General features: G+C 36.6%; 1 protein-coding gene across 4 annotated transcripts in view; it reads left to right on the top strand.

Annotated features, from left to right (window-relative positions):
* Nucleotides 1-25,019, top strand: part of wdr17 (WD repeat domain 17) — a 70,044-nt gene that overhangs the window by 12,738 nt on the left and 32,287 nt on the right. For 2 of the 4 annotated variants that reach the window (XM_034015681.3, XM_058998780.1), the window contains exons 2-13: nucleotides 7,445-7,573; nucleotides 10,611-10,794; nucleotides 13,228-13,458; nucleotides 14,535-14,786; nucleotides 15,218-15,340; nucleotides 15,852-16,039; nucleotides 20,251-20,419; nucleotides 20,517-20,608; nucleotides 20,862-20,944; nucleotides 23,623-23,709; nucleotides 24,374-24,538; nucleotides 24,797-24,999. In XM_034015681.3, coding sequence (XP_033871572.1) covers nucleotides 7,451-7,573; nucleotides 10,611-10,794; nucleotides 13,228-13,458; nucleotides 14,535-14,786; nucleotides 15,218-15,340; nucleotides 15,852-16,039; nucleotides 20,251-20,419; nucleotides 20,517-20,608; nucleotides 20,862-20,944; nucleotides 23,623-23,709; nucleotides 24,374-24,538; nucleotides 24,797-24,999 — 1,900 coding nt within the window. In that variant the 5' untranslated portion in view covers nucleotides 7,445-7,450. Of the gene's footprint in view, nucleotides 1-3,819; nucleotides 4,258-7,444; nucleotides 7,574-10,610; nucleotides 10,795-13,227; nucleotides 13,459-14,534; nucleotides 14,787-15,217; nucleotides 15,341-15,851; nucleotides 16,040-20,250; nucleotides 20,420-20,516; nucleotides 20,609-20,861; nucleotides 20,945-23,622; nucleotides 23,710-24,373; nucleotides 24,539-24,796; nucleotides 25,000-25,019 lie in introns of those variants that run through there. The other 2 variants (XM_034015680.3, XM_034015679.3) reach the window with 2 other exon arrangements.

The raw sequence follows: 25,019 nt of genomic DNA, 5'->3' as shown, positions 1-25,019 counted from the left end.
TCCATATGTTCAGTTTCTGCAGGGACGCTCGTTCAAAAGCCATCTGCCCAGTAGCTCCAAAGTGACTCTCTCCAACTCTTAAAGTCTCCACTCCCATAAATATTTCCATTTTAAAACAAAAACTTCTGAATCATCCAGACTAGAGCTTTGTTAATTACTTAATCGATGGACTACAGAATGGTTTTTCAACTGGACAGTCAAATCCCTCCCTCCTCCTTCCAAAGCAAAAACCTCCATTCTGCTATTCAAGAGCCCAAGACAGTACACTCTTGTTCAAAAAGAGATTAAAAAAGGACTTATGGTTGGCCTGTTTGCAGCTCCCCCATTTCCAATATTCAGGATTTACCACATAGGCATCGCCACTCAGAAAATGTCAGGAAAAAAGCATCTCATCATTGACTTGTCAGCACCACGGGAATCAAGAACCAGTAGTATCAACTTGCTCATTCCTCACAATCTCAATTTTCTCTACAGTAAATTATCATATCGGATGCAATTAATTTAATTAAATTGGCAGGTCGTGGCCCCTGTTTAGCAAAAGCAGATATATCAGACACATGTAAAGTAATGCCAATCCATCCTTCTCTTCCCCACCTGTTCGGGATATGCTGGGAAAAGAAATTCTATTTTTATACCCAATTAACTTTTTGCTCTACCTACTTGATGATTTTCTCTTGATCTCTCCTCCCTCAGATGCAGAAGCAATCACCAATCTTAAAAGTTTATTTTCAGAAGTCAACATCCTGCTTTCAGAAGAAAAATCAATTGGCCCCCTTCATTCACTGGAATTTCTAGGAATCATACTGGACACAGAAAAGTTTGAAACCAGCCTTCCCTTATTTAAACTTGACCATATCAGTTCTCTTAGTCAGAACTTTCAGCTCAGCAAAATGATAAGGAAACGTGCTGGGACATTTCAGTTGTGCAATTCGCATTATTCCCCAGGGACAAATATTTATCGCTCGATTATTTGCTCTTTCATCAACAGCAAAAAACGTGGACTCCTATATCAATATTTCATCATAAGCTAGGAAAGACATTAAAATGTGGTCTGCTGTCATACAGCATTGGAACAGTCTGTCTATGTTATTATTATTATTATTATTATTATTATTATTATTATTATTATTATTATTATTTATTTATTAGCAGATGCCCTTATCCAGGCCGACTTACAATTGTTTCAAGATATCACATTATTTTTACATACAATTACATTATCTTTTACACATTATATTTACATACAATTACCCATTTATACTGTTGGGTTTTTACTAGAGCAATCTAGGTAAAGTACCTTGCTCAAGGGTACAGCAGCAGTGTCCCCCAACTGGGATTGAACCCATGACCCTCCGGTCAAGAGTCCAGAGCCCTAACCACTACTCCACACTGCTGCCCCATGATGATTCTATGATGATTTAATTTCAGCACCACACAACCTGGCTTTATTTACAGACGCTACATTCACTGGATTCGGAGGTATTTTAAACAATCAACGGTTTTCTAGTGCATGGCCACTAGAAATCAAAAACCTATCACCGCATCTAAATCCACAGCTCCTCTTGAAATTTACACAATAGTCGCGGAAGCACATCTATGGGGTCATCTTTGGTCAAAGAAATCAATACTTTTCTTTTGCGATAACAAATCTATAGTTGATATTATCAATAAAGGCCTTTCCAGTTCACCTCTTATTATGGAATTGGATTTCAGTATCAAATCATTTTCTAATCCAAGTGTGCTATTTTCACAGTCTGGTCCCTACAGCTGTGCCAACTCCAGCAGTGACACCCAAGTTCAACCAGCAACTAGCTGAACCCAACTATCTGCGGACTACAGCGCAACCATACATGGCTGCAGCACTCACTCCTTCCACCAGATCTTCTTATTCCACTGGCTTATTTGACTTTCTGCTCTCGAAGCAGGATTAATCTGACCCCATTCAACCAGGACTGGATTATGGGTTTTATAGTACACGCAAATGACTCTTTACATCTTGTACCAGCTACAATCAAATCCTATTTGTCAGGAATACAATACCAATTTTGCTTGATGTCCATTATCTCTCCAATTCTCCTATCAATACCAGCTGTCCGTCTCCTCCTGCGCGGAATCTCTAAGAGCTCTCTGACCAGTTCTCCTTGCCTGACTATCTCTGTAGATATTCTAAACAATTGGATTTCAATTCTCCATCAAGGCTGCTTCTCTACATTTGATGACATAACAATGGAAACTATATGCCTAACTGCATTTTTTTTTGTTTTTTAAGATGTTCAGAATATGCAGTTCCTTCTATTGCCAGCTTTCCTATGCTAGGTATTTGCTGCAGTGATCTCACACTCATCTTAGATTCCCACTTTATCCTCTTCCTGAGCATTTCCAAAACAGCTTGGTCAATTTATTCAGCTATCAAAAATGGACTGTCTATGTCCATATGCTTCCATGCAGAAATCTTTCGCAGAAGGCAAACCTATTTCAAATTCTGACTCATGTTCATCGATTCAAACCGGACTGTTATATCCAGACATTGGTTCACATCTCATCTGTCTACGTTGGTTTCCAGAGCAGGACTTCCCCCTCAATTCTATACTCCTCATTCATTCAGAATCAGGGCAGCCACATCAGCAGCAAGAGCAAAGATTACCCAACATCTTATTAAAAATATGGGTCACTGGACCTCATCAGCAGTTGAATCATACATACGTTCTTCCCCATCTGAGATATCTTCTGCACATCAGTCTATTGCTAGCATGTCTGGAGAGGGGACAACCCTTCCGGACAAACCACCAAAGGTTTCCCCTAAAAAGGAGGGTTTTCCTTTCTACTGAGTGGAGCGTCTTCACATAGTCAGTAGGGAGCCAGATACTAACCTTCTTTATTGTGTTAAAATGTTTTCTTTCTTTCTTTCTTTCTTTCTTTCTTTCTTTCTTTCTTTCTTTCTTTCTTTGTATATGCATTGGAGGATCTCTTGTTTGTCTGCACATATAGGAGTCTTTATCGGGGAGTCGGGGGTCCATTCTCTTATTCTTGCTAAACCTCACTGTGGGAGCTCTCCCTTCGTAACACGAGGCTCTCTTCTCGTTTCAGGTTCTCTGGGGGTGTATCACCGTCCCAGCTTTGGAAGTCTATAATTCACCTCATTGAGGGCAGCTCTCCTAGCCAGAGTTCCCCTTTTCTTCTTTCCTTTCAGGTTCTCAAGCCTCTATTTATGTGCAGGGGTTCTCCCCTGTGTGTCTGGTTCCCCAAATGGTGGGGACCCCTCTTCTATATGATTGGGCCTTAGCTAACGACCCTCTCTTATATGTTTTCAATCTTTGCTAAACTCTAAGAGGTAGCCTGGCTCCCGCCCTGTTAAAGGACATTTAAAAGAAGAATAGTTCCCTGTAAACATCCTATGCTGATGAAGAATAACATATTACTACTGATCCCCTGACACTTGTGTTTCACATCCACTCATAATTTCTTCATTGCCTAGGAGACAGTGTTGTTGAGAGGTGTTTCCTGCATTGTTAATTTCCAGCTAAGGGAGGGATTTCCATAAAAGGACTGAAGCATCGTGCCACATAAAGATAATAAATTAAAAACATCATCATTAAGCAGAACATGTTGTGGTCATGCACCATCATCTATGTACTAAAACTAAAAGCAATCAGGATAGGTCTCCATTGCACCTGCGACACGATAACAATTTCATAATAATAATAGATCTGAATTTAAAAAAAAAACATAATTTGTAAAACAGCTCATAATAATTATGTCTAATATTAGACTGCCATTTTATAATAAGCAGACACAATAGGTTCTGTGAGTGTGTTTACCAGGTATCATTTTTTGTGCTATATATACAGGCAAGGGAAACTGCAGCTGCAATCATGTGACATGTTCTGAAGGAGCGAGGGAGACTATTCCTGTACTGTAGCTGAAAACATTATTCCTGGAAAAGAAAAGGGGGATAACAAACAAAAACACATTGAAGAGGCTAGTAAAGGAATAGAAGGGATCATTTAAATAAAAGGCTCTGCAGTTGCCAGGCTACTGACACAGTTGCTCTGGTGCTCTAGCTGATTGTATCATCCGGTAAGCCTGCATTAGTCAATGAACAAACTAGGTCTCCTTGCTCATTCTTCATGTTTAAGGGGTAGGAATTAAATCCATCTATCCAGACGATTGTTGACATAGCCCTGTAAAAATACAGAGGACCACAATATGGAGATGGAAATACTCAAATGGTTTACAAAAAACGATACCGATATTAAGGTAGGAATTGTCACAGACATATCTATTGTTATTGAAGCAATAAACATGACCTGTAAATTAATACTGTGTTTAATATCTACCTTTCAGAAGAACATTTGAGAGTTTTTGTATTGAATTGCTGAAATTAGAACATGCCAGAATGTGCAGCATCTCATGCTGTTGCAGCTTGCTGTAGTAATTGTAACAGCTTGGTTTAATTTGATTTGTCATATGACTATATAACAAACTGCTTTTTGAGGAATAACATTGCTTTTCATTACTGTTAATAATTAGGAACATAGGTATTGAAGCCTAGAATTTTTTTACATATATATATATATATATATATATATATATATATATATATATATATATATATATATATATATATTACACACATTTTTATTGTCTTCCTATTTTTTTCAATTTGCTGTTAAGAATTAAGCTGTCAAATTACCATTTTGATGCTATCATTGCTTTTTTAGTGGACTGCCATTTTAAGCACATATTGTACACTGTATGCTGTTTCCATTTAGCAACTGTAGCTGAAATGTTTCTAGCTCAAGTTTTGACATTTTTAATACGTTTACCTGTTCAAACGTGCAGTTTCCACGGACATTGAAAATTAAATCATGTAAAACGCACACACACATTGTCAAAGATATATGGCATGATGAAAAAAACATTGTATTTTTGATTGTGAGAAACATATTATTTGAGGGGTCAAACATGGTTTGGCCCACCTGAAAATATTGGTTTTCTTTATTTTTATTGTCCCCTTTGATGGGATAAAGTGGAGGCGGTCGTACACATGTGCTGTATGTTTGTATTCAGATTCTGTCAATATAGGAGTTGCCTGTCTGTATATCCATCCATCTGTATGTCGCACTTACTGTAGTGCACATTTTTGCATACTGGGTAAATCTGGAAAATCGTATCCAATTGTCGTGAAACTTGACTCTTTACTGTATGTGCTGTGCTCCCAGTTTGTGAACCGTTGAGGTAGAACATTACTAAACAACCCTGTGGAGCATGTTAATAGTACAAAAAAAGGATACTGTGTTTTTTTTTCTTTTCTTTTTCAAATGTAAAATTATGATCTGAGTTCAACCGAGAATCACTGTTCTAACTACAAAATCGTGTGTTGTTATCAAATTAATCGTCAGAGCTGTCAGTTCATATTAATATTTGGTTAATATGGGAGTAGGTCTTTCGGTTAAGTGAATTCTATGCAAATTACCTCTAACCCTACAATTTTATTTAATTTTGTTTGTAATCTTTTTAAGCAGTGTTACAATTAAATAATTGCACACAGCATATATATATATATATATATATATATATATATATATATATATATATGTATATATATATATATATATATATATATATATATATATATATATATATATACAGTATATACAGATGTGCTCAAATTTGTTGGTACCCTTACATTGAAATAATGCTTCATTCCTCCTGAAAAGGGATGAAATTAAAAGCTATTTTATCATGTATACTTGCATGCCTTTGGTATGTCATAGAATAAAGCAAAGAAGTTGTGAAAAGAGATGAATTATTGCTTATTCTACAAAGATATTCTAAAAAGGCCTGGACACATTTGTTGGTACCCCTTAGAAAAGATAATACATAATTGGATTATAGTGATATTTTAAACTAATTATTTTCTTTAATTAGTATCACACATGTCTCCAATCTTGTAATCAGTCATTCAGCCTATTTAAATGGAGAAAAGTAGTCACTGTGCTGTTTGGTATCATTGTGTGCACCACACTGAACATGGACCAGAGAAAGCAAAGGAGAGAGTTGTCTGAGGAGATCAGAAAGAAAATAATAGACAAGCATGGTAAAGGTAAAGGCTACAAGACCATCTCCAAGCAGCTTGATGTTCCTGTGACAACAGTTGCAAATATTATTAAGAAGTTTAAGGTCCATGGAACTGTAGCCAACCTCCCTGGGCGCGGCCGCAAGAGGAAAATCGACCCCAGAGTGAACAGAAGGATAGTGCGAATGGTAGAAAAAGAACGAAGGATGACTGCCAAAGAGATACAAGCTGAACTCCAAGGTGAAGGTACGTCAGTTTCTGATCGCACCATCCGTCGCTTTTTGAGCGAAAGTGGGCTCCATGGAAGAAGACCCAGGAGGACTCCACTTTTGACAGAAAAACATAAAAAAGCCAGACTGGAATTTGCTAAAATGCATATTGACAAGCCACAATCCTTCTGGGAGAATGTCCTTTGGACAGATGAGTCAAAACTGGAGCATTTTGGCAAGTCACATCAGCTCTGTGTTCACAGACGAAAAAATGAAGCTTTCAAAGAAAAGAACACCATACCTACAGTGAAACATGGAGGAGGCTCGGTTATGTTTTGGGGCTGCTTTGCTGCGCCTGGCACAGGGTGCCTTGAATCTGTGCAGGGCACAATGAAATCTCAAGACTATCAAGGCATTCTGGAGTGAAATGTACTGCCCAGTGTCAGAAAGCTCTGTCTCAGTCACAGGTCATGGGTCCTCCAACAGGATAATGATCCAAAACACACAGCTAAAAGCACCCAAGAATGGATAAGAACAAAACATTGGACTATTCTGAAGTGGCCTTCTATGAGTCCTGATCTGAATCCTATCGAACATCTATGGAAAGAGCTGAAACTTGCAGACTGGAGAAGGCACCCATCAAACCTGAGACAGCTGGAGCAGTTTGCTCAGGAAGAGTGGGCCAAACTACCTGTTAACAGGTGCAGAAGTCTCATTGAGAGCTACAGAAAACGTTTGATTGCAATGATTGCCTCTAAAGGTTGTGCAACAAAATATTAGGTTAGCGGTCCCATCATTTTTGTCCATACCATTTTTATTTGTTTTCTTATTTACAATATTATGTTGAATAGAAAATCAAAAGCAAAGTCTGATTTCTATTAAATATGGAATAAACAATGGTGGATGCCAATTACTTTTGTCAGTTTCAAGTTATTTCAGAGCAAATTGTGCATTCTTCGTTTTTTGTGGAGGGGTACCAACAAATTTGAGCACGTCTGTATGTTGTTTGTTTTGCGATTTGAAGCAGTTTAGCAGCACTACTATAAAAATGCGATCCTGAACTTAAGTCACATATTTTATGCAGTTTATTTCACTGCTAAGGAAGTTCATGCTTTCTGTCTAGTCATTTAAATCGTTTTTTTTTTTTTTATTGCAGGCAAAAATGTCACAAGTTAAACAAGTTGGTCTTTTGGCTGCTGGATGTCAGCCGTGGAACAAAGATGTCTGCGCTGCAAGCGGGGACCGATTTGCATATTGTGCTACACTTGCTATTTATGTCTACCAGGTAAAAACCCAGTGTGGTTGATTCTAATTAATGACTTATATTTTGTTTTGTTGGAAGAGGTTTGTTAAAACCAGTTAGAAGTACTGTATTTTTTTAATGATTTACCTTATTTTGAAAGTACAGTGGGAACAACATTATAAAGAAAATAAGTTTTCACTGCGTCTTAAAAACAATGTCCAACAGGCAGTACCTAACAGGTGTGTCAATCTCCATATATTCACAGGTAAAATGCCACAGAACAGACCCGCACACCAAGGAAAAAAAGCGCACCAACGCTAAATTCAATGAAAAACAACAAGCTGTATTTATTAATGACAGGCTAAAACACAATGTGCAGACGTTTCGGTCAAATATTGACCATCATCAGTGCTACCAGAAACAAAGAACAAAAATAAATTGTTTATAAATAGTTGTTTCAATTAGTTTAATTGATGTGATACTAATTATGTGCAAAACAGGCAATTGAAAACAATTAAAAACAGGTGTCGGAGTGTCGACATATACGGACCAGATATACTATGAATTATGTGCATGAACAGAAATAATACAATAATGAGCAGTACAAGGATAGACAGCATGTTCACAGCTAGCAGGACAATGACATTGCAATAAAGTCATATTCAAAATGTTAGTTAATTCCATCATTCCAGCGCATTGTTGTCATATTCAATATATATTCAATATTCATAGCTCATGATTAAATTTACACAGAAAAGAAAAGAAAAGAAAATAGAAATTCAGACAAATATAACAGCACAGTAGTCTATAGAAAACACGGTAATGCAAGTTCTTCGTTCAATCCCTCCGGTTGTATCGTGCGTAAATAAAAAATCAATTTTGATTCACACTGAAGCAATTTTTAATCACGATTTCCACCCCTATGCGCTTGGAATAATTGTTGTATGCCACAAAATTTAAGATCCGAATGTCTGGCATCGGAAAAATGTCTAGCTATTGGTGAATGGATGTCTTTTCTCCGGATTGAGCTCTTGTGTTCATTAATGAGCAATCTTAAATGTCTGGTGTTTTTTTTTCCAATGTACTGTAAATGGCAAGAACAGGAAATCAAATAAATGGCATTAGTCAAGGCACAGGTAATAACCTGTAAAATATTGTACTTATTCTGGGTTGTGTTGCGTGTGAAATTATTGGTTTTAACTGCATTATCACAGGCAGCACAATTGCGACAAGGAAAGAAACCAGTCGATTTGTTCAGTACACCTCCAGAACATTTAAACAAATCAGACCTAACCAAACTGTCTCTCAGGTTTCTCCCTCTGTAATGAGTAAATAACGGTAATTTATTAAAAATCATCCTGCCAATAGTATCTGCAGATAGAACATGCCAATGCTTCCTAATTATATTCTTAATTTCCAGACTTTGCAGTAGTAGTAGTGCAACAAATGATATAGTGTTCTTTATCTTTTTTTAACTAGATGAGGGAGCTCATTAATAGGTTTGCGTCAAACCTGGGAGAGAGTTTTATCTAACCAGGCTCTTGGATAGTTTCTAGATAGAAACTGATTGTACATCTTCTGTACCTCAAATTCAAAATCTCTAGGTTTCGAGCAGATCCGCTTAAGCCTTAAGAACTGACTGTATGGAAGTCACCGTTTAAGGGGTACAAAATGAAAACTTAAAGCACGCAAAATGCTATTTTTATCAGTCGGTTTTGTATACAGAGTAGTATATAAATTTCCCTCAGTGAAACAGACTTGTGTATCTAGAAAATTGACGGTACAGGTGTTATATTCTAAATTTAATTTAATGGAAGTAATCAAGCCATTAAGATGGTTAACAAAGGCTTCCAACTCGATAGATGTACCAGTCCAGATGATAAAGATGTCATCAATGTAGCATCTCCACAATGTAATTTAATTAAGATAAGGGTTTTCTGTTTATATAGAAACCCCATGAAGGTTGGCATAATCTGGGGCAAATGAAACACCCATAGCCATGCCCTGTATCTGTAGGAAAAAGTCTTGCTCATATAAAAAGTAATTTTTAGTGAGAGCAATCTGTGTCATATCCAATAGGAAATCTGTAGATTTGTGAATTAGCTCTCTGATCTAGATAAAATCTTAATGCCTGTAGACCATCTGCATGCAGAATATTAGTGTACAGACTAACAACATCAAGTGTGGCTAAAATTATATTCTGACTGTCCAATTTTATATTTGAAAGTTGGTCAATAAAATCACCTGTGTCCCTAATATACGAGGGTAACTCTACTACAAGTGGTCTAAGAAAATGGTCAACATAGTTAAATAAGCGTTCAGTAAGTAAGCCTATACCAGAGACTATTGGACGTCCAGGTGGATTGACCAGTGTTTTGTGCACTTTAGGTAGCAGATATAATACAGGTTTTATAGGGTAATTGCTCTTCAAAATAATTAAGTAAGTCGTCAGACATAAAGCCCAATTAAAATGCTGATTGTAAAAAAGTATCAATCTCAGATTTAAAGCTCATAGTGGGATCACCAGTAAGTTTTCTATAAAAATCAGTATCAGAGAGTTGTCGTCTCATCACTTCTGTTTCATACAGTGGTCTAGGAATTAAGACGAGACCCTCACCCTTGTCTGCTGGTTTTACAATAAGATGATTCTCCTGCTTAATACTTTGAAGAGCAACATGTTCATCTTTACTGCATTATAAACCCATCTGTTGCAATCCAAAAAGTAGCTATTTGCTAAAAAACTTATAACATCTCATGTTACTAACCAACCATTTACCTCCCCTATTGATTGATACAAGGCTGCTAGTGTAGTCATTGAACACAGAATATATGTTCAGGGAATTCAGAAACTACAGGTCATGTAAACATTCCTAAAGAAAGGGATACAAATTGTGAAATCTATTTAACATAGCATGACACTATTTTTTCTTTATATAAAATCAATATACAGTACAGTTGTTTTGTTTTATTAATTAAAATCAAAACATAAATATTTCCATAGCAGTGCCAAGTTTATCTTCTTTTGGATGCAACTCTGAAATGAAATATGTTCCTTATTTATTTCTCTTTTTTTTTACAGCGTGATCACAGGTTTAATGAATTCAAGCTCCGAGCAATCATGTCCGAACACAAAAAGACTATAACTGCTATATCATGGTGCCCACATAACCAGGATGTGTTTGCAAGTGCTAGTGCAGACAATCTGTTGATAGTTTGGAACGTGGCTGAACAAAAAGTGGTGACAAAATTAGATAACACAAAAGGTAAGCTAAAAGTATTAAATTAAAAAGAAAAAAATCCTGGGGCTTACTTAGACAAAAATACAGGACTAACTTGGAATCAAAACTTGTAATGATTTCTGTGTAACATGTATTAGTGCAGGAGTGCTGGGTTTTCTGTCATTATTTTATGCCGGGGAACAGGTTGTAAGGGAATAGGGTCCTCATGGCTCACATTTTCCCCATAATACCACTGCACTAGCACTTGCGTTCTCGTTAAAAGATAACACAATTTGCAAGGTCTCTTACCTACAGCGTTAAAAAATGGGAAGTACTGTATAAATAAGATATACAACACAGCAAAAGCTCTGTTATCTTTCTCTTTTATACTTTGTCTTACATATATTGTAGAAAATGTGTTCTATTTGCCACTTTATTGAATTATATACAGAATACCCTGGGGAGTTACAAATAGTCTCCTTTTCCAGTACAGGTGCATAAAGAACATCCAATACTGAGAACAATAACCACAACAGAGTTGTTATGGCTCTGTCACTGACTGAATGAGAAACTCTCTTGTGGAGGCTTAGAGTAATATTACTAAAAGAGCAGAAATGTAGCTTAATCCAACATTTAACATTTGACACAGCAGTGTGGAGTAGTGGTTAGGGCTCTGGACTCTTGACCGGAGGGTTGTGGGTTCAATCCCCGGTGGGGACACTGCTGCTGTACCCTTGAGCAAGGTACTTTACCTATATTGCTCCAGTAAAAACCCAACTGTAAAATGGGTAATTGTATGTAAATATATTGTTTACTAAAGGTTCTTATGTGATAACACGCGTGTTATCCATGGATAAAGGCGCGTGCTAGATAATCCCGTATTTATCAACCACGATAAAGCCGACTTAAAGCATAAGACGTGAGTTAGCATGCACGCCTTAGAAATAACACTATGGGTATATTAGCATCTGCTGAATATGCAAAATGCATGGTGATATATTCAAATGAAGTGGTATGAGAGCACTAATGAGGCTAATGATATTCAGACAATATTACTAAACTGTGCTAACCATGGAACACACCTTAAATCGCGTGCTAGATAGCACTGATGGAAAGCAGGTGTTAGGAGCCGAGATCAGTCTTAAAGCTGTCTGTCAGCACAAGGTACAGGTATAAGTATGTACTGTACTACACAACCGAAACTCTGAATAAGACTAATTTTAAAATAAATGCATTTATATACTAAAACGCACATATTCCAGCCGACTGCATAAAATAAATAAATAAAGAAAAACAACTATTGAACAGAAATACGTCTATATACAGGTATATTATGATTAAATAAAACTGTACAAACAAAATAAGTAACAGGACATTGAAAATAAATGTGTTTATGTAGCCTATAGACATAAAAAGCACGCAAAAACTTACTATGCAAACGAAAAAAAAGACCTTCATACAGACATAATTGAAACACGGTAATATAAATAAATAAAGGGAATTGGGTTTACAATCACAACAGCACCTAATATCAAAGAAGGACGTGTTCTCCTAAATCACATACCTGCAGACAGTGCTCTTCTTTTTCTCCACACGATTTGGGCACAGCTATACCACTGCATGTGTCGGCTGGCACTGGGGTCGATACCTTCTGCATACCTGCTTTTACTTCTGTACAAATAATTCTGTACCTTCACAGCGTAGCCGATTTGCACTTTTCTGTACAAAATGATTCTGTCTAGTTACAATAGATTATACAGTACAGTATAGTCACTCCTAGTTATTATTACCTGTGCATTTCTTGCAATTGATGTCTGTGAGATCCACGTTGTAAAACATGTGAACGCCATTTCAATGTACAGAAATGCATTGATCACTGAAATATGCCACCTGGTCTAAATGCCAACTCCATACTTTGTTGTATTCACAGTTTCATTAATGTAGCCTAAGGGCTGCAGACTGATCTATTCAATGGTTGGGGGAAAAAAAAAGAATAGGCTACTATACTATATAAGCGAAATGTTTTTTACATACACTGTACAGCCATGACGGTGTCTAGGTAGGATTGTTTATAACTTTTTATTTATTTATTTTTGCGATCCTGCCTTTCAAACGCCGTTATAGAGTATTTAATACATATATTTAGTAAAAGTCAAGAACTGACAACTGCGTATCTCAATCTCTGCTCCTTCCTTTATAGTCAGTGGCCCCTATGTCGTCATTTTATTAATACGCGCCTTATCTTCTGTGATAAGGCACGTCTTAATATGCTATTGATTTCCAAAGCACACGTCTTAATAAGCAGCATTCACATTAGTAAATACCAACTTATTTATAGTTTTAAGACGCATGTTACTTTTAAGAACCTTTTGTAAATGAGGCCCATTTTATCTCCTACACAATCAAAGACCTACATTTATTATTCGTTATTTAGTATGATACAAAGCCAGTTTACTAAATGTTATGTCTTATCCCAAGGTATCCCTGCCACTCTGAGTTGGTGCTGGAACGCAGGAGATGCTGTTGCATTTGTCTCGCAGCGAGGGCCTTTGTATATATGGACTATCTCAGGACCAGATAGTGGGGTAGCAGTGCACAAAGAAGCCCACAGCTTCTTGTCAGACATCAGTCTTTTTAGGTGGCATCCTAAAAAGAAAGGGAAGGTTGTGTTTGGGCATACAGATGGAAGTCTCTCTGTTTTTCAACCTGGTAAACGTCTTCTTTTGTTATCAAATTCTATATAATATAATCAAGTTGTTTTAATAATAATAAAAGTAAGACAAGACAACTATAAAATACAGCTTGTCTCACTGCTGTTCTATAGTCAATTTCATAATGTATTCAGTTTAACAGCATTTTAGCTAGATTTCTTAGATTTCATTATACAAACTGCATCTAGATTTTGGTATCTGTAACCATTTACCTTACACAGACAGCATCAACCATATCATTTAGACAATGGCAAGCAATACAGCTTCCATTTAAAATCTTAAAAATCAAAATAAATTGTCTTCATACCTGTGGCAGGGTGCCCCGCCCCTGTGTGTAGTTTGTGTTATATGTTGTATGTGGTGTGTTAATGTTGTCTGTTATATGTATTATCGAAGTGGTGCACATAGTGTGGGTTATGTAGCATAGGTAATGTAAAGCGTATAACAAGTATCATGCTGGTTTAAAAGCCAGCACACTAGCAATTGTTATTTCTACTTTTTAGTTATTTCCTTCTCTCTCCTTCTCTCTCTCTCTCTCTCTCTCTCTCTCTCTCTCTCTCCCATACCTTCCCACTGTACACCCAACCCAGAGTGAGTGGAACTGACTCTTTTTATGCAGCTGTACCGAGACTCGATTGCTAATTGATCATTCATTTGGAATCTTGGTACATCTGCACATGAACTAATTGTGCTCCCTATGCTTCCATCCTAATACCCACTTTAATCTGTACATGGAGTGATTGTGCAATCCCGTGCCTAAATACAAATATACACTTTACATTACCTGTGCTGCATAACCCACACTCTGTGCACCACTTCAATACTACATATAACAGACAACATTAACACACCACATACAACATATAACAAACTACACACAGGGACGGGGCACCCTGCCACAATACCTAACTATGTATTTGTGCAAATTTGTATTCAAAATTACTTATCGGTTGTACACCTACACCTGTCAAAACCTACAGTACTTACAAAACAATACTTCAAAAACAATATGAATCAAGTGTATACCTATGTATGAGCATATTACTTATTGTGTTCCATTGTTATGTTTTAAAGGTTCCAAAAGTCAAAAGCATGTTTTGAGACCAGAATCTTTAGAGGGAACAGATGAGGAAGATCCAGTCTCTGCGTTAGAATGGGACCCTCTGTCCACTGACTACCTCCTTGTTGCTAATCTCCACAATGGAATTCGATTAGTTGATTCAGAGTCTTTATCATGTATTACAACATTTAGTTTCCCAAGTGCTGCAGCATCTGTACAGTGTTTAGCATGGGTTCCTAGTGCTCCTGGCATGTTTATAACTGGAGGTAAGTTTACAGCATTTGATGTCTTTCATGAGTCACAAGCATAAAAAACCCCCACAGATCATTCATAGGAAACACATCGGTATGGTGGTTGTTCTCAATTTTCAACCCAGCGTTGCTTATTTCCAATTCATAGTCATACACAGTTTTTTCCCCAAAAATATATAGGTGCCACAACCTAAGGTTGCTTTCCACTTGAAATGAACAGTTTACTACCATATCCTACCACGATATTATATCACCCTCCTTTATATTGTCAGTCACTGTTCACATGTTAATTAGAGAATATTTGAATCCAAGTGCTAGATTAAATACAGTTTTATATGCATGTTGACTTCTTTAAGAACTTCAGTGAGAGTGTCGACCCACAGTATGTTGGTGACCCACTGTATTCTACAATAAATTACTTTTTTTATTATTTTTTTTTTTATCAGATTCCCAGGTTGGTGTGTTGCGAGTTTGGAATGTATCAAGAACAACACCAATAGATAACTTCAAGTTAAAGAAGACAGGTTTTCATGCATTACATGTATTGAACTCTCCTCCAGAGAAAAAAAGTATGTAACATTGTATTGTTTATGATGTATACATGCAGGCAACACTGCAACCTATTATTATTATTGGGTGGGGGGAGGTAGGTAGGGAGAAATAATAGTCTGGAGATAGGAGGGAGCAGAAAGGTCGAGGCAGCGATAGGTGAGTACAAGAGTTTTGAAGTGGATGCAAGCAGCAGATAAACATATTCAGTAGCTGCTGTTTTTAAAAAAAGCAGAGCCACTATGATGAACTACAGTATTTACATTTAGAGGGGAAAAGAGCAACCATGTTTGCTGATACCATCTGCTCACTGGTCTGACAGGAAAAATAAAGTCACAAAAAAGTTACTCTAGTATTTGCATATTCTACATGCTGCTATGTCATACCAGGCATTTAAACTTAGGAATAGAAATGGGGGTCTACATTAAATCTAACAATCTCAGGGGTGCTACTCGAGGGGCTTATGTTATAACAATTCCAGCTGTTCTGTTTAAATCTCAAAATGTTTCCTTGCTTATTTTGTAAATCTAGCATTTTCCACACAATCCCCAACAAAAAATCATCATACTTCTTCTACAAGTGAAGCAGTACCACCACCAACTCTGTCTCAGAACCAGGCATTCTCCCTCCCACCTGGTCATGCCGTTTGCTGCTTTATGGATGGTGGAGTTGGGCTATATGACATGGGGGCTAAGAAATGGGATTTTCTCAGAGACTTGGTGAGCGCCTAGTGTTGCACAATGCAAACCAGTAAATTTACTTATGCATGTTTATGTTCCTAATAATTATCATACAGGAGTTTCGTTTTCTTTTATTTAATTTGACCATTTGTATATTGTTGTAAAAACGAACAAAATAATATAGTGCAGGGTTTCTCAATCCTGGTCTGGCGACCCCCTGTGTCTGCTGGTTTTCATTCCAACTGAGCTCTCAATTACTTAACTAGACCCTTAATTGAACTGATCATTTGCTTAATTAGACCTTCTTAATTTTCAGCTCTTAACAGTTGCAGAGTTCAAGTTACTTATAAAATGTTACAGCTAACTTGAAATCTGCAACTGTTTAAGTGCTGAAAACAATTAGAAAGGTATAATTAAGCAAATACCAGGATTGGGAAACCCTAATATAGAGCATTACCCAAAAAACACATTGTCTGTTGCATCTATGATCTCTGGAATCATTAGGGGTTTTGAACCAAGTGCATGGATTCCAATGCTGAGTATTTTCGCTGACCTTTTCATAAAGTTTTTTTCCTAAACCTTGATTGACTAGTTACGAATTAAGCCAAGAGTTTCTAGTCTGTGTCACAGTTAAAATGGGTACAAGCCACATAAGCCCACAATCCACACATTGGATCCAGTTTTAACTGGGGACTGGACATGTGGGTTTCCCCAGCACTGTAGTCCATAGTAGGTTTAGGTATATGCAACACTTCTAGTTCATGTCCTTGTTCCATCAGTGTCCTTAACTATTACATTTAACCAATCAAACCCTTGACCAGGTCTTAAAGCACATAATCATTTAATTATAACTGTTGAACCTGGAATGGAATGGCACTCCAGACAGAGTCCTGCATGGGTCCAATTTTTACGACCTGCTTCTGACCTGGAGAAGCTACTACAGGACCCAACCCAAACCCGCAACCCGCTGCAGCACTGTCTTCTTACCCGCGACCCGACCCGCTTTAATAAGACCTGCAACCCGACCAAAAACCGCAAGTGTTTGTCCTTAACCTACTGCCTGCATCGACTGACTCTCATGCTCTCACATTCACATACAGATATAGCTACCATTCTCCACAGATTTTTATACAATAGGCTATATAGCGTGGTAGCTCGCTCTTGGTCTGGATATATTTTAACATAGTAGCATATTAACTATCTCTACTTACTTTACTATAAAATACCTGTCTCTTCCTTTCCTTCAACCAGTTGAAAGAGAGCTACACCTGTGCTTTCGCAGAGATGATGTACCAGTTTTGTGGCTGTCATTCACAAAAACATACCGGTTTTACAAGCAACAAATCCAGTCACATGTTCATTATTTTAATTTGCTATGATTCCAAATGAATTCCACGCTTCTGATTTACTTCTCAAACTCTTATCCACTACATGAGATAAACCCTGCGCTATCTTTTGTTTCACCTTGTCCACAGACATTTTAAATATCACCAAGCAGACGTGATAAAAGGATCTTGCGACGTATAAAACAAGCGGCAAAACAAACCGAGAACACTGCTGAGTCAGCTGACTCCTCCCTAATCGCCTCCTGCTTTAGTGTAGGAAATACTGGTACATTTGCCACACGTTATTTGGGAAAGGGTTACAGACGAGTACGCTGAAAGGACAGAAAATGTTTTTGGTGATTCAAATTCAGACCTGAGCCTGACCCGAGCCTGACCTGAAACCCGACCTGCAGTCACCCACAGGTACACGACCCTGCAGGACTCGCCAGGAACAAATTTGCCTATATATTTGACTATAACCCATATATTTTGTTTCAGTTTACCCCAATCCAGTCAGCCAGGATGTGATAGATATCTTGTGGATTGGCTGAACATTTAGGTACTTTCCACTGACCTCACAAACCAGATAAGTTCTTCTCAAAGACTCTGTTCTTGCCATAGGCCCAAATAATTTTGACTCAAAGGTCCTCATTTACTAAAGGGTGCTAAACTTTATGGTGCATGATAATTGCAATTACTGTGCACTTTAATGATGAATATGTGATTTGTATGGTAATGCATGGTAATGTATTTAAAGGTGCATCCAGCTCAGAATAATGAGATGAGCTGTATTCACATGGTATTTACTGTGTGGATAAAGTGATCATTTATTAGTGCGTATGGGAACCAGGCTTTAACCACTGATAGGCGCGCTATTTTTCTGGCCTGAAAACCAGTGACTGCAAAATAAATACATCTTGCTGAATTACTTGGTTATGAAAATTTGTTTGAACAGTAAAATCTGGCAGCAGGGGCCATTTAAGTTAAGACTGATCACTTTGTGGGCCACATCGTAAAAAATGTGAAAATGTCTATATAAATTGTATGTAGGCCAATATACTCAAATATACTACTTTACACAAAACACATTATCCCCACTGCACGATTCCTAGTCATCAGTAAGTAAGCAGGCACGGTTTCAATCAATTAATCTACATATTACTTAATGTATTTTATACAGAAATAGGCAGATATAACTAGAAGCAGCTTTCCTAGAACACTGACAAAAAACTCAACATCACAAATGTAATATAATGGGAAATAGAAGAGTATTTTATTTTACTCAAACAGTAAAAAAGTAGCCTATATAATGATAAATCTCAATATTTAACTTATATTCCAAAATATAATGTTTTTAACAGCTCTGAAAAAAAGATACTAAGAAGCTGTGAAAATGTTAAATAGTAAACAGTGCCACTATGAAATGTTTCTTTTTATGATTTCTGTCTAGACACGTGTCACTTCTTTTCTAGCAAAAAACAGGTGGAGACACATTACGTGTTCTAATTCTGCAACTTTTTCACATAATGCCTGTTGATGCAGAATCCAGTGTAAGAAAATTGGTTCTTCTAAATTTCTTTCTTTAATTTTGTCCAGCTAGCCAGTCCACTCTTTATTCCAATCATATGGTGCACCCTGTGTTGTAATTACAGTTACTTCCTCTTCCAAGGTAATTCTTCACTTTCCACGGCTACTTGAAGTTAAAAAAGTCCTTTCCTGTGGTTGTGTTGTTCATAGCATCCACAGCACTTTTCAGAAAAACCTTTCGTTGACTCCATAACTTCTTTCATTTCCAGTAAACTCAAAATACGTTGCTTTGTGCAGCGTGTCATAGTGATGTTGTATGTTATAATCTTTCACAACTGCAACCGTTGCACTGCAAATCAGACATATTGCCTTGCCGTCAAAATTATTCATTGAACAAATAATCATCTGGTTAATGATTTTGGAATCTTCTGTGTTCCGCCTCCACCTTTCGCTTCCGTGACATCTCCAACTCCTTTTTTGCTACTGATTTTAAATTTTACACTAAGTAAAATAACAAGCCTTCGCTTCGCTATCCTAAATGATGTGTGCTGTGTGTGTGAGGAAACGGATCTTGTGTGCTATTTGATTGGTTATTTTACTACCTCTGTGAGCTGTGATTGGCTTAATGGGAATGTCACTAATACAATGCAGACTGCACACGTTGAAGATGCATATTATATTAAAGAGGCGGCCAGTTTTAAAGACGAATTCCAAACCCATACAATACAATGCAATTTTAGAAACTAATGGGCAGGCTGTATGCATTAAAGGAGAAAGGAAAAAAGGCTTTTTTATTTATTTTATTTTTTTACATCAGGCAAGGAATACATGTTAAAATTAAAAGGTACGCAGTGCAGTTTCACTTTCCGTTGCCTCTATCTGTCCCCTATCGGTCAATGTAAGCCACTTCCACCTCCACAATAAGCTACTGACTAAAAGATACGGCAGGACTGCTGGGGCTTTTGATGTCACAGTGGTCACGGGTAAGTCTCTGACATTATCGTGCACATTAAATTGTCACTCACAATACATATAGTGTGCACGGTATGGTATGTAAATTAGATAACTAATGTGCACGTAAATTAATGCATGCGTTAGTAAATAGGGCAATAAATTTAGATATATCGCACAAATTAGACTCCCTACTTTACGTGTGCGGTAACTCCAAATTTCGTGCCCTTTTGTAAATGAGGCCAAGTTAGTTAATACATATTTATGATGAAATTAACTCTAATTCCTCTCAATTTTAAACAAAATCTGATTGACAAATATAACTTACCAGTAATGTCATAAAGTCATACTGTAGGCCATATTAGTTTTGTATGTATTGCTTTGATTGTTTGGTGCCTTAAGTGAATAACTATTCTTCCTGCATTTTCATGTTTATATTACTTTCAGGGACACGTTGAGACAATATTTGACTGCAAATTCAAACCAGATGATCCCAACTTACTAGCTACAGCTTCATTTGATGGAACAGTAAAAGTATGGGATATAAACACACTAACAGCAGTATACACTACACCGGGCAATGAAGGAGTGATCTATTCACTTTCATGGGCTCCAGGTCAGAAATTGTCTTTAGTAATAAAGATGGGTGTATGTATAAAGGTTTACATTATACCCAGGTTTAATTTAATAACTATTGTTTTATTTTACAAAAGGAGACTTAAACTGCATAGCTTGTGCCACGTCTAGAAATGGTGCTTTAATATGGGATCTAAAGAAAGGCAAACTGATAACAAAATTTGAGGAGGTAAGTTGATTTTGAGAAGGTAATAAAAAGTAGGGCAACGTGAAGTGTGCTTAGGTTTTAAAATGCTGTCTGTTTTTTAATTTAGCACATCAAATAGCCATCAGAATATGGAAACCCACATACTTGATGTTTGAAAGAATTAGAAGTCTCCTTTACGGAATTGTTAAATTTCATAGACTGCATCTTCTTAACATTTACAGCATTCTGTATGCTTATGTTAGATGATATTAACATTTTAAATATTTTTTTTAAGCATGGAAAAAATGGAATCTTCTGTATTGCATGGAGTCACAAGGATTCTAAAAGGATAGCCACATGTAGTGCGGATGGATACTGGTAAGTCTTATTCATCAACATAACCTCAAATTTTTTGATAATGTAACCTGACAAGGCAAATGAAAGTGCACTTACACATACACTGCTGTGCAAAAGCCTTAGACATGTTGTATTTTTATACTTTGATGCATTATGAGCATCAACAATTTACTCAAAGCCTCCACTAGCATTTTCTACTATTATAACAACCTTGACTTGCATAAAGAAGGAAAAACATTGAGTGAAATAGTTTGCATCACTCGATTTTCAAGGTGTGGTATCCGAAGCATAATCAACAAGTACAGAGAAACATCATCTGTAATTGACAAACCCAGGACTGGAAGACCGAAAAAGCTGTCAAACAAGGATGAGTAATGATTGAAGATAACATCCTTAAGGAATAGAAAGAAGACAAGCGTTGAATTGACAACAGAAATGGCAGAAGGCACAGGTGTCGTTGTCCATCAAATCAACAGTACGAAGGTCACTCTTGAAATCAGGATGTGTTGCAGTAAGAATACCTCTGTTAAGAAAGGGGAACAAGACTAAAAAGCTAAAATATGCAGAAGAACACAGAAATTGGACTATGGAACAATGGTCAAAGGTGCTTTGGACTGTTGATGGATGGACAATGACACCTGTGCCTTCTGCCAATTTTGTTGTCAATTCAACACTTGTCTTGTTTCTTTTCCTTAAGGATATTATCTTCAAGTATTGCTCATCCTTGTTAGACAGCTTTTTGGTCTTCTAGTCCTGGGTTTGTCAATTACAGATGATGTTTCTCTGTACTTGTTGATTATGCTTTGGATACCACACCTTGAAAATCGAGTGATGCAAGCTATTTCACTCAATGTTTTTCCTTCTTTATTCAAGTCAAGGTTGTTATAATAGTAGAAAACTCTAGTGGAGGCTTTAGGGTAAATTGTTGATGCTCATAATGCATCAGAGTAGAAAAATACAACATGTCTAAGACTTTTGCACAGCAGTGTATGTCCTTGAATTATCTTTAAAGGTGATTTTATTATTGTTTTTATCTTTTCCTTACCTTTTTATTATGTATGCATTCTGATGCCCCAATATTGAATGTAATAGTTTTTTGATCTGTACATGTAGAATGTTTGTTTATTTTTTAAGTATGAAAAAACAGCTCCTTCTTTTTACTGTATTGTACAACAATTTTCAAAATATCTGCAATTTACCTAACATTTGTTTGCCATTTTTTGTTTAACAGATTACTGATATAAATACAGTTCTCTTATTAATATGAATTTTATTATCAAGAGTCCAAGCCAAATGCATACTGCCAGTTTTTATTGAAGTTACTGTAACACAGAAATCTAATTTCAATTATAGTACAATGAAAATTATTATACATTTAAAAGTACTGACCATTCTATTGAAAATACAGTTGTAAGTGAACATTTAAAAAGTATACATTGCAAATGAACTGCACTTGAAATCTGCATGTCCCATTCTGATCACTGCATTTCTAAACCACAAAAGCAAATCGAAAAGGCTGATGACTTGCATCCACAGTTTGCTGGTCATAGGCCTGGTTTTTCAGAATGGCTGACAAAGTGTTCGCAGGAATGTTGAAATCTGCAGCAATAGTTTTCTTTTTCTTGTACGGTGGTGCATTTTCCACAGCTTTCAACACCTTCACATTTGTATGCAGGGATAATGCACATATTTTTGTGCTGCTTCATGGAAATATAATTGATACATGAGCACTGTGGCAACTCGAAATGTATCATACGATTAGTAGTCCCAAACCAGCAATAAAATACAGTACAGAGGTGCTAATCTGGATGCAAGTCAATACATTTCCCATTATCCTTTACAGTCAGCTGTTCAAACTTTGTATGATTAAATTGTGTCTTCCCTGGGAGGTCTCCAAAATAATTTGCACAAACAGGAAATTTGTGTTAAGTGAATTCGTATTCTAATAAGTACTTTACAATAAGCAACTGCTACATTTTTTGTATTAGGAAATGTGTTTAATCTGATTTTATTTTAATGAGAATTGACTCTGTGTGTGTGTGTATATATATATATATATTGTAAAAGATCCGTAGCACTCACGGGTTCGTGCCCCTTTAAAATACGACCTGGCACAACAGAAGTGGATTTTTAAAGCGTGTTTGCGCTAATTTTTTAATAAACACAAAATCAAACAAATACAAAATCAAAATAAACACCTAACTCCTCTTGGAGCACTAACTCAACTTTCAGGAACACACTGTCTAACACGGGACAGCTAAGCTGTTTTCCCGTCCTTACAAAAACACAGGTTTGACACCGCACTTACTTACTACTTTTTTTTTTTTTTTTTTTTTTTTTTTTTTTTTTTTTTTTTTTTTTTTTTTTTTTTTTTTTTTTTTTTTTTTTTTTTCTGGCTACTCGGAGACAGAGCACCTCTTCTGCCTCCTTCTACTCAGCAGCCCTGAGCATTCTGACTGCTCCTCTTTTATACCCTGCACCTGGTTCTACTTTAATAATGATCTCCAGGTGCAGGGAATAATTAAGCAATAAAACAATTAAACAAATCAATTAGCAAATTAAATGAAACAATAAAGCAATACAATCAAACAAAAAGGTGCATTCCACACATGTTTCTCTCGCAGGGAGGTTTTAACCCCCTCCCTACTGTCTCACAAAACCCGCTATCTTACAATATATATAATTTTTTTAAATTTCAGCCTAATTCATACAGTCGATGGAAGAATATTACATAAATATAAGCACCCAGCTGCGGTTTTTGGTTGTGACTGGAGTCAGAACAACAAGTAAGTATGAATGTGTTAAACAATTTGCATTGTTGCTTACGTAGAAAAAGCATACAAAGAATGACAAAAATGTTATCATCTGGTAAATACGGTACCTCTGAAGATGAGAGCTCTCATATACTGTAAACACTTCTCCAACAGCAGGTTTCAAAATGTCAAATGAGAGAAAATCATGTAAATTAGTTTCTGATTTTAAAAGCAGGAAAATTCGATTGCAGAGCAAGTTCCAAGCTCACCACCATCTTTGTGCATGCCTATGTTCTTTAAATATATTTTGTTGTATGCTGTGCAAAGCTCTGATTCGCTAAACAGGCTATTGAAATTCAATATACAGAGTGTTGGTAGAGGTAATTTGCAATTCTTAGTAAGTACTGTAATGCTTTGTAATGCTTATTAAGTCTGACCACTTAAGCCTTCAGAAAACAGTAAATCGATTTGATTAACAAAGGTAGTCTTTTAAATCATGCTAAATTATACAGTGAAACTATTACTACATACACGTCTAAAAAATTAAATGTATCATTGGTACTGGCCTATAATTTGTGAGATCTACAGTGTGTCTATATGAAGCAACTCAATAGTGTGTTGTTTTTGGAAGCAAATACAAGAAAACTACAATGCCACATGATCTACAACTAACTATCCTTTTATTATTTATTTGCAGAGATATGATTGCCACTGGCTGTGAGGACAAGAATGTTAGAGTGTATTATTTAGCAACCAGTTCTGACCAGCCATTGAAGGTGTTCACTGGGCACACTGCCAAGGTGTTCCATGTCAGATGGTCCCCTTTGAGGGAGGGCATCCTTTGCAGTGGATCCGATGATGGGTAACTTTGTTTCTGTGGAGTCTAAGAATAACTTTGGTCCTTAAAACATTATTATTTTTGTCAGAATGTATTTCAGATAGAAAATGTTAAGGTAAAACATACATCAGAGCTTTGACTGTAAAGCATACAATTACTTGGGCATGGATAGGGTGAGGCACAACAGGACACATTTCATTAAAAAAAGAGAAATAATTCTTGGTTCATCTATTTTTTGTGAAAATACAGTTGCTTAGTCGTTTGCGTTTATTTCCTTTACAGAACTGTACGAATATGGGATTACACACAGGATGCCTGCATTAATGTTCTAAGTGGACATACAGCTCCTGTAAGAGGGTTGATGTGGAACACTGAAATCCCCTATCTGCTAATATCAGGAAGCTGGGACTATTCAATCCGAGTGTGGGACACAAGAGATGGAACATGTCTAGACACTGTGTATGATCATGGTGCTGATGTTTACGGTAATATGTTAAAATTAGTA

This window comes from Acipenser ruthenus, chromosome 2 (assembly GCF_902713425.1).
Source record: "Acipenser ruthenus chromosome 2, fAciRut3.2 maternal haplotype, whole genome shotgun sequence".
Lineage (NCBI taxonomy): Eukaryota > Metazoa > Chordata > Actinopteri > Acipenseriformes > Acipenseridae > Acipenser > Acipenser ruthenus.
The sequence above is the reverse complement of the archived record's forward strand: the minus strand, read 5'-3'. Positions and strand labels throughout refer to the sequence as shown.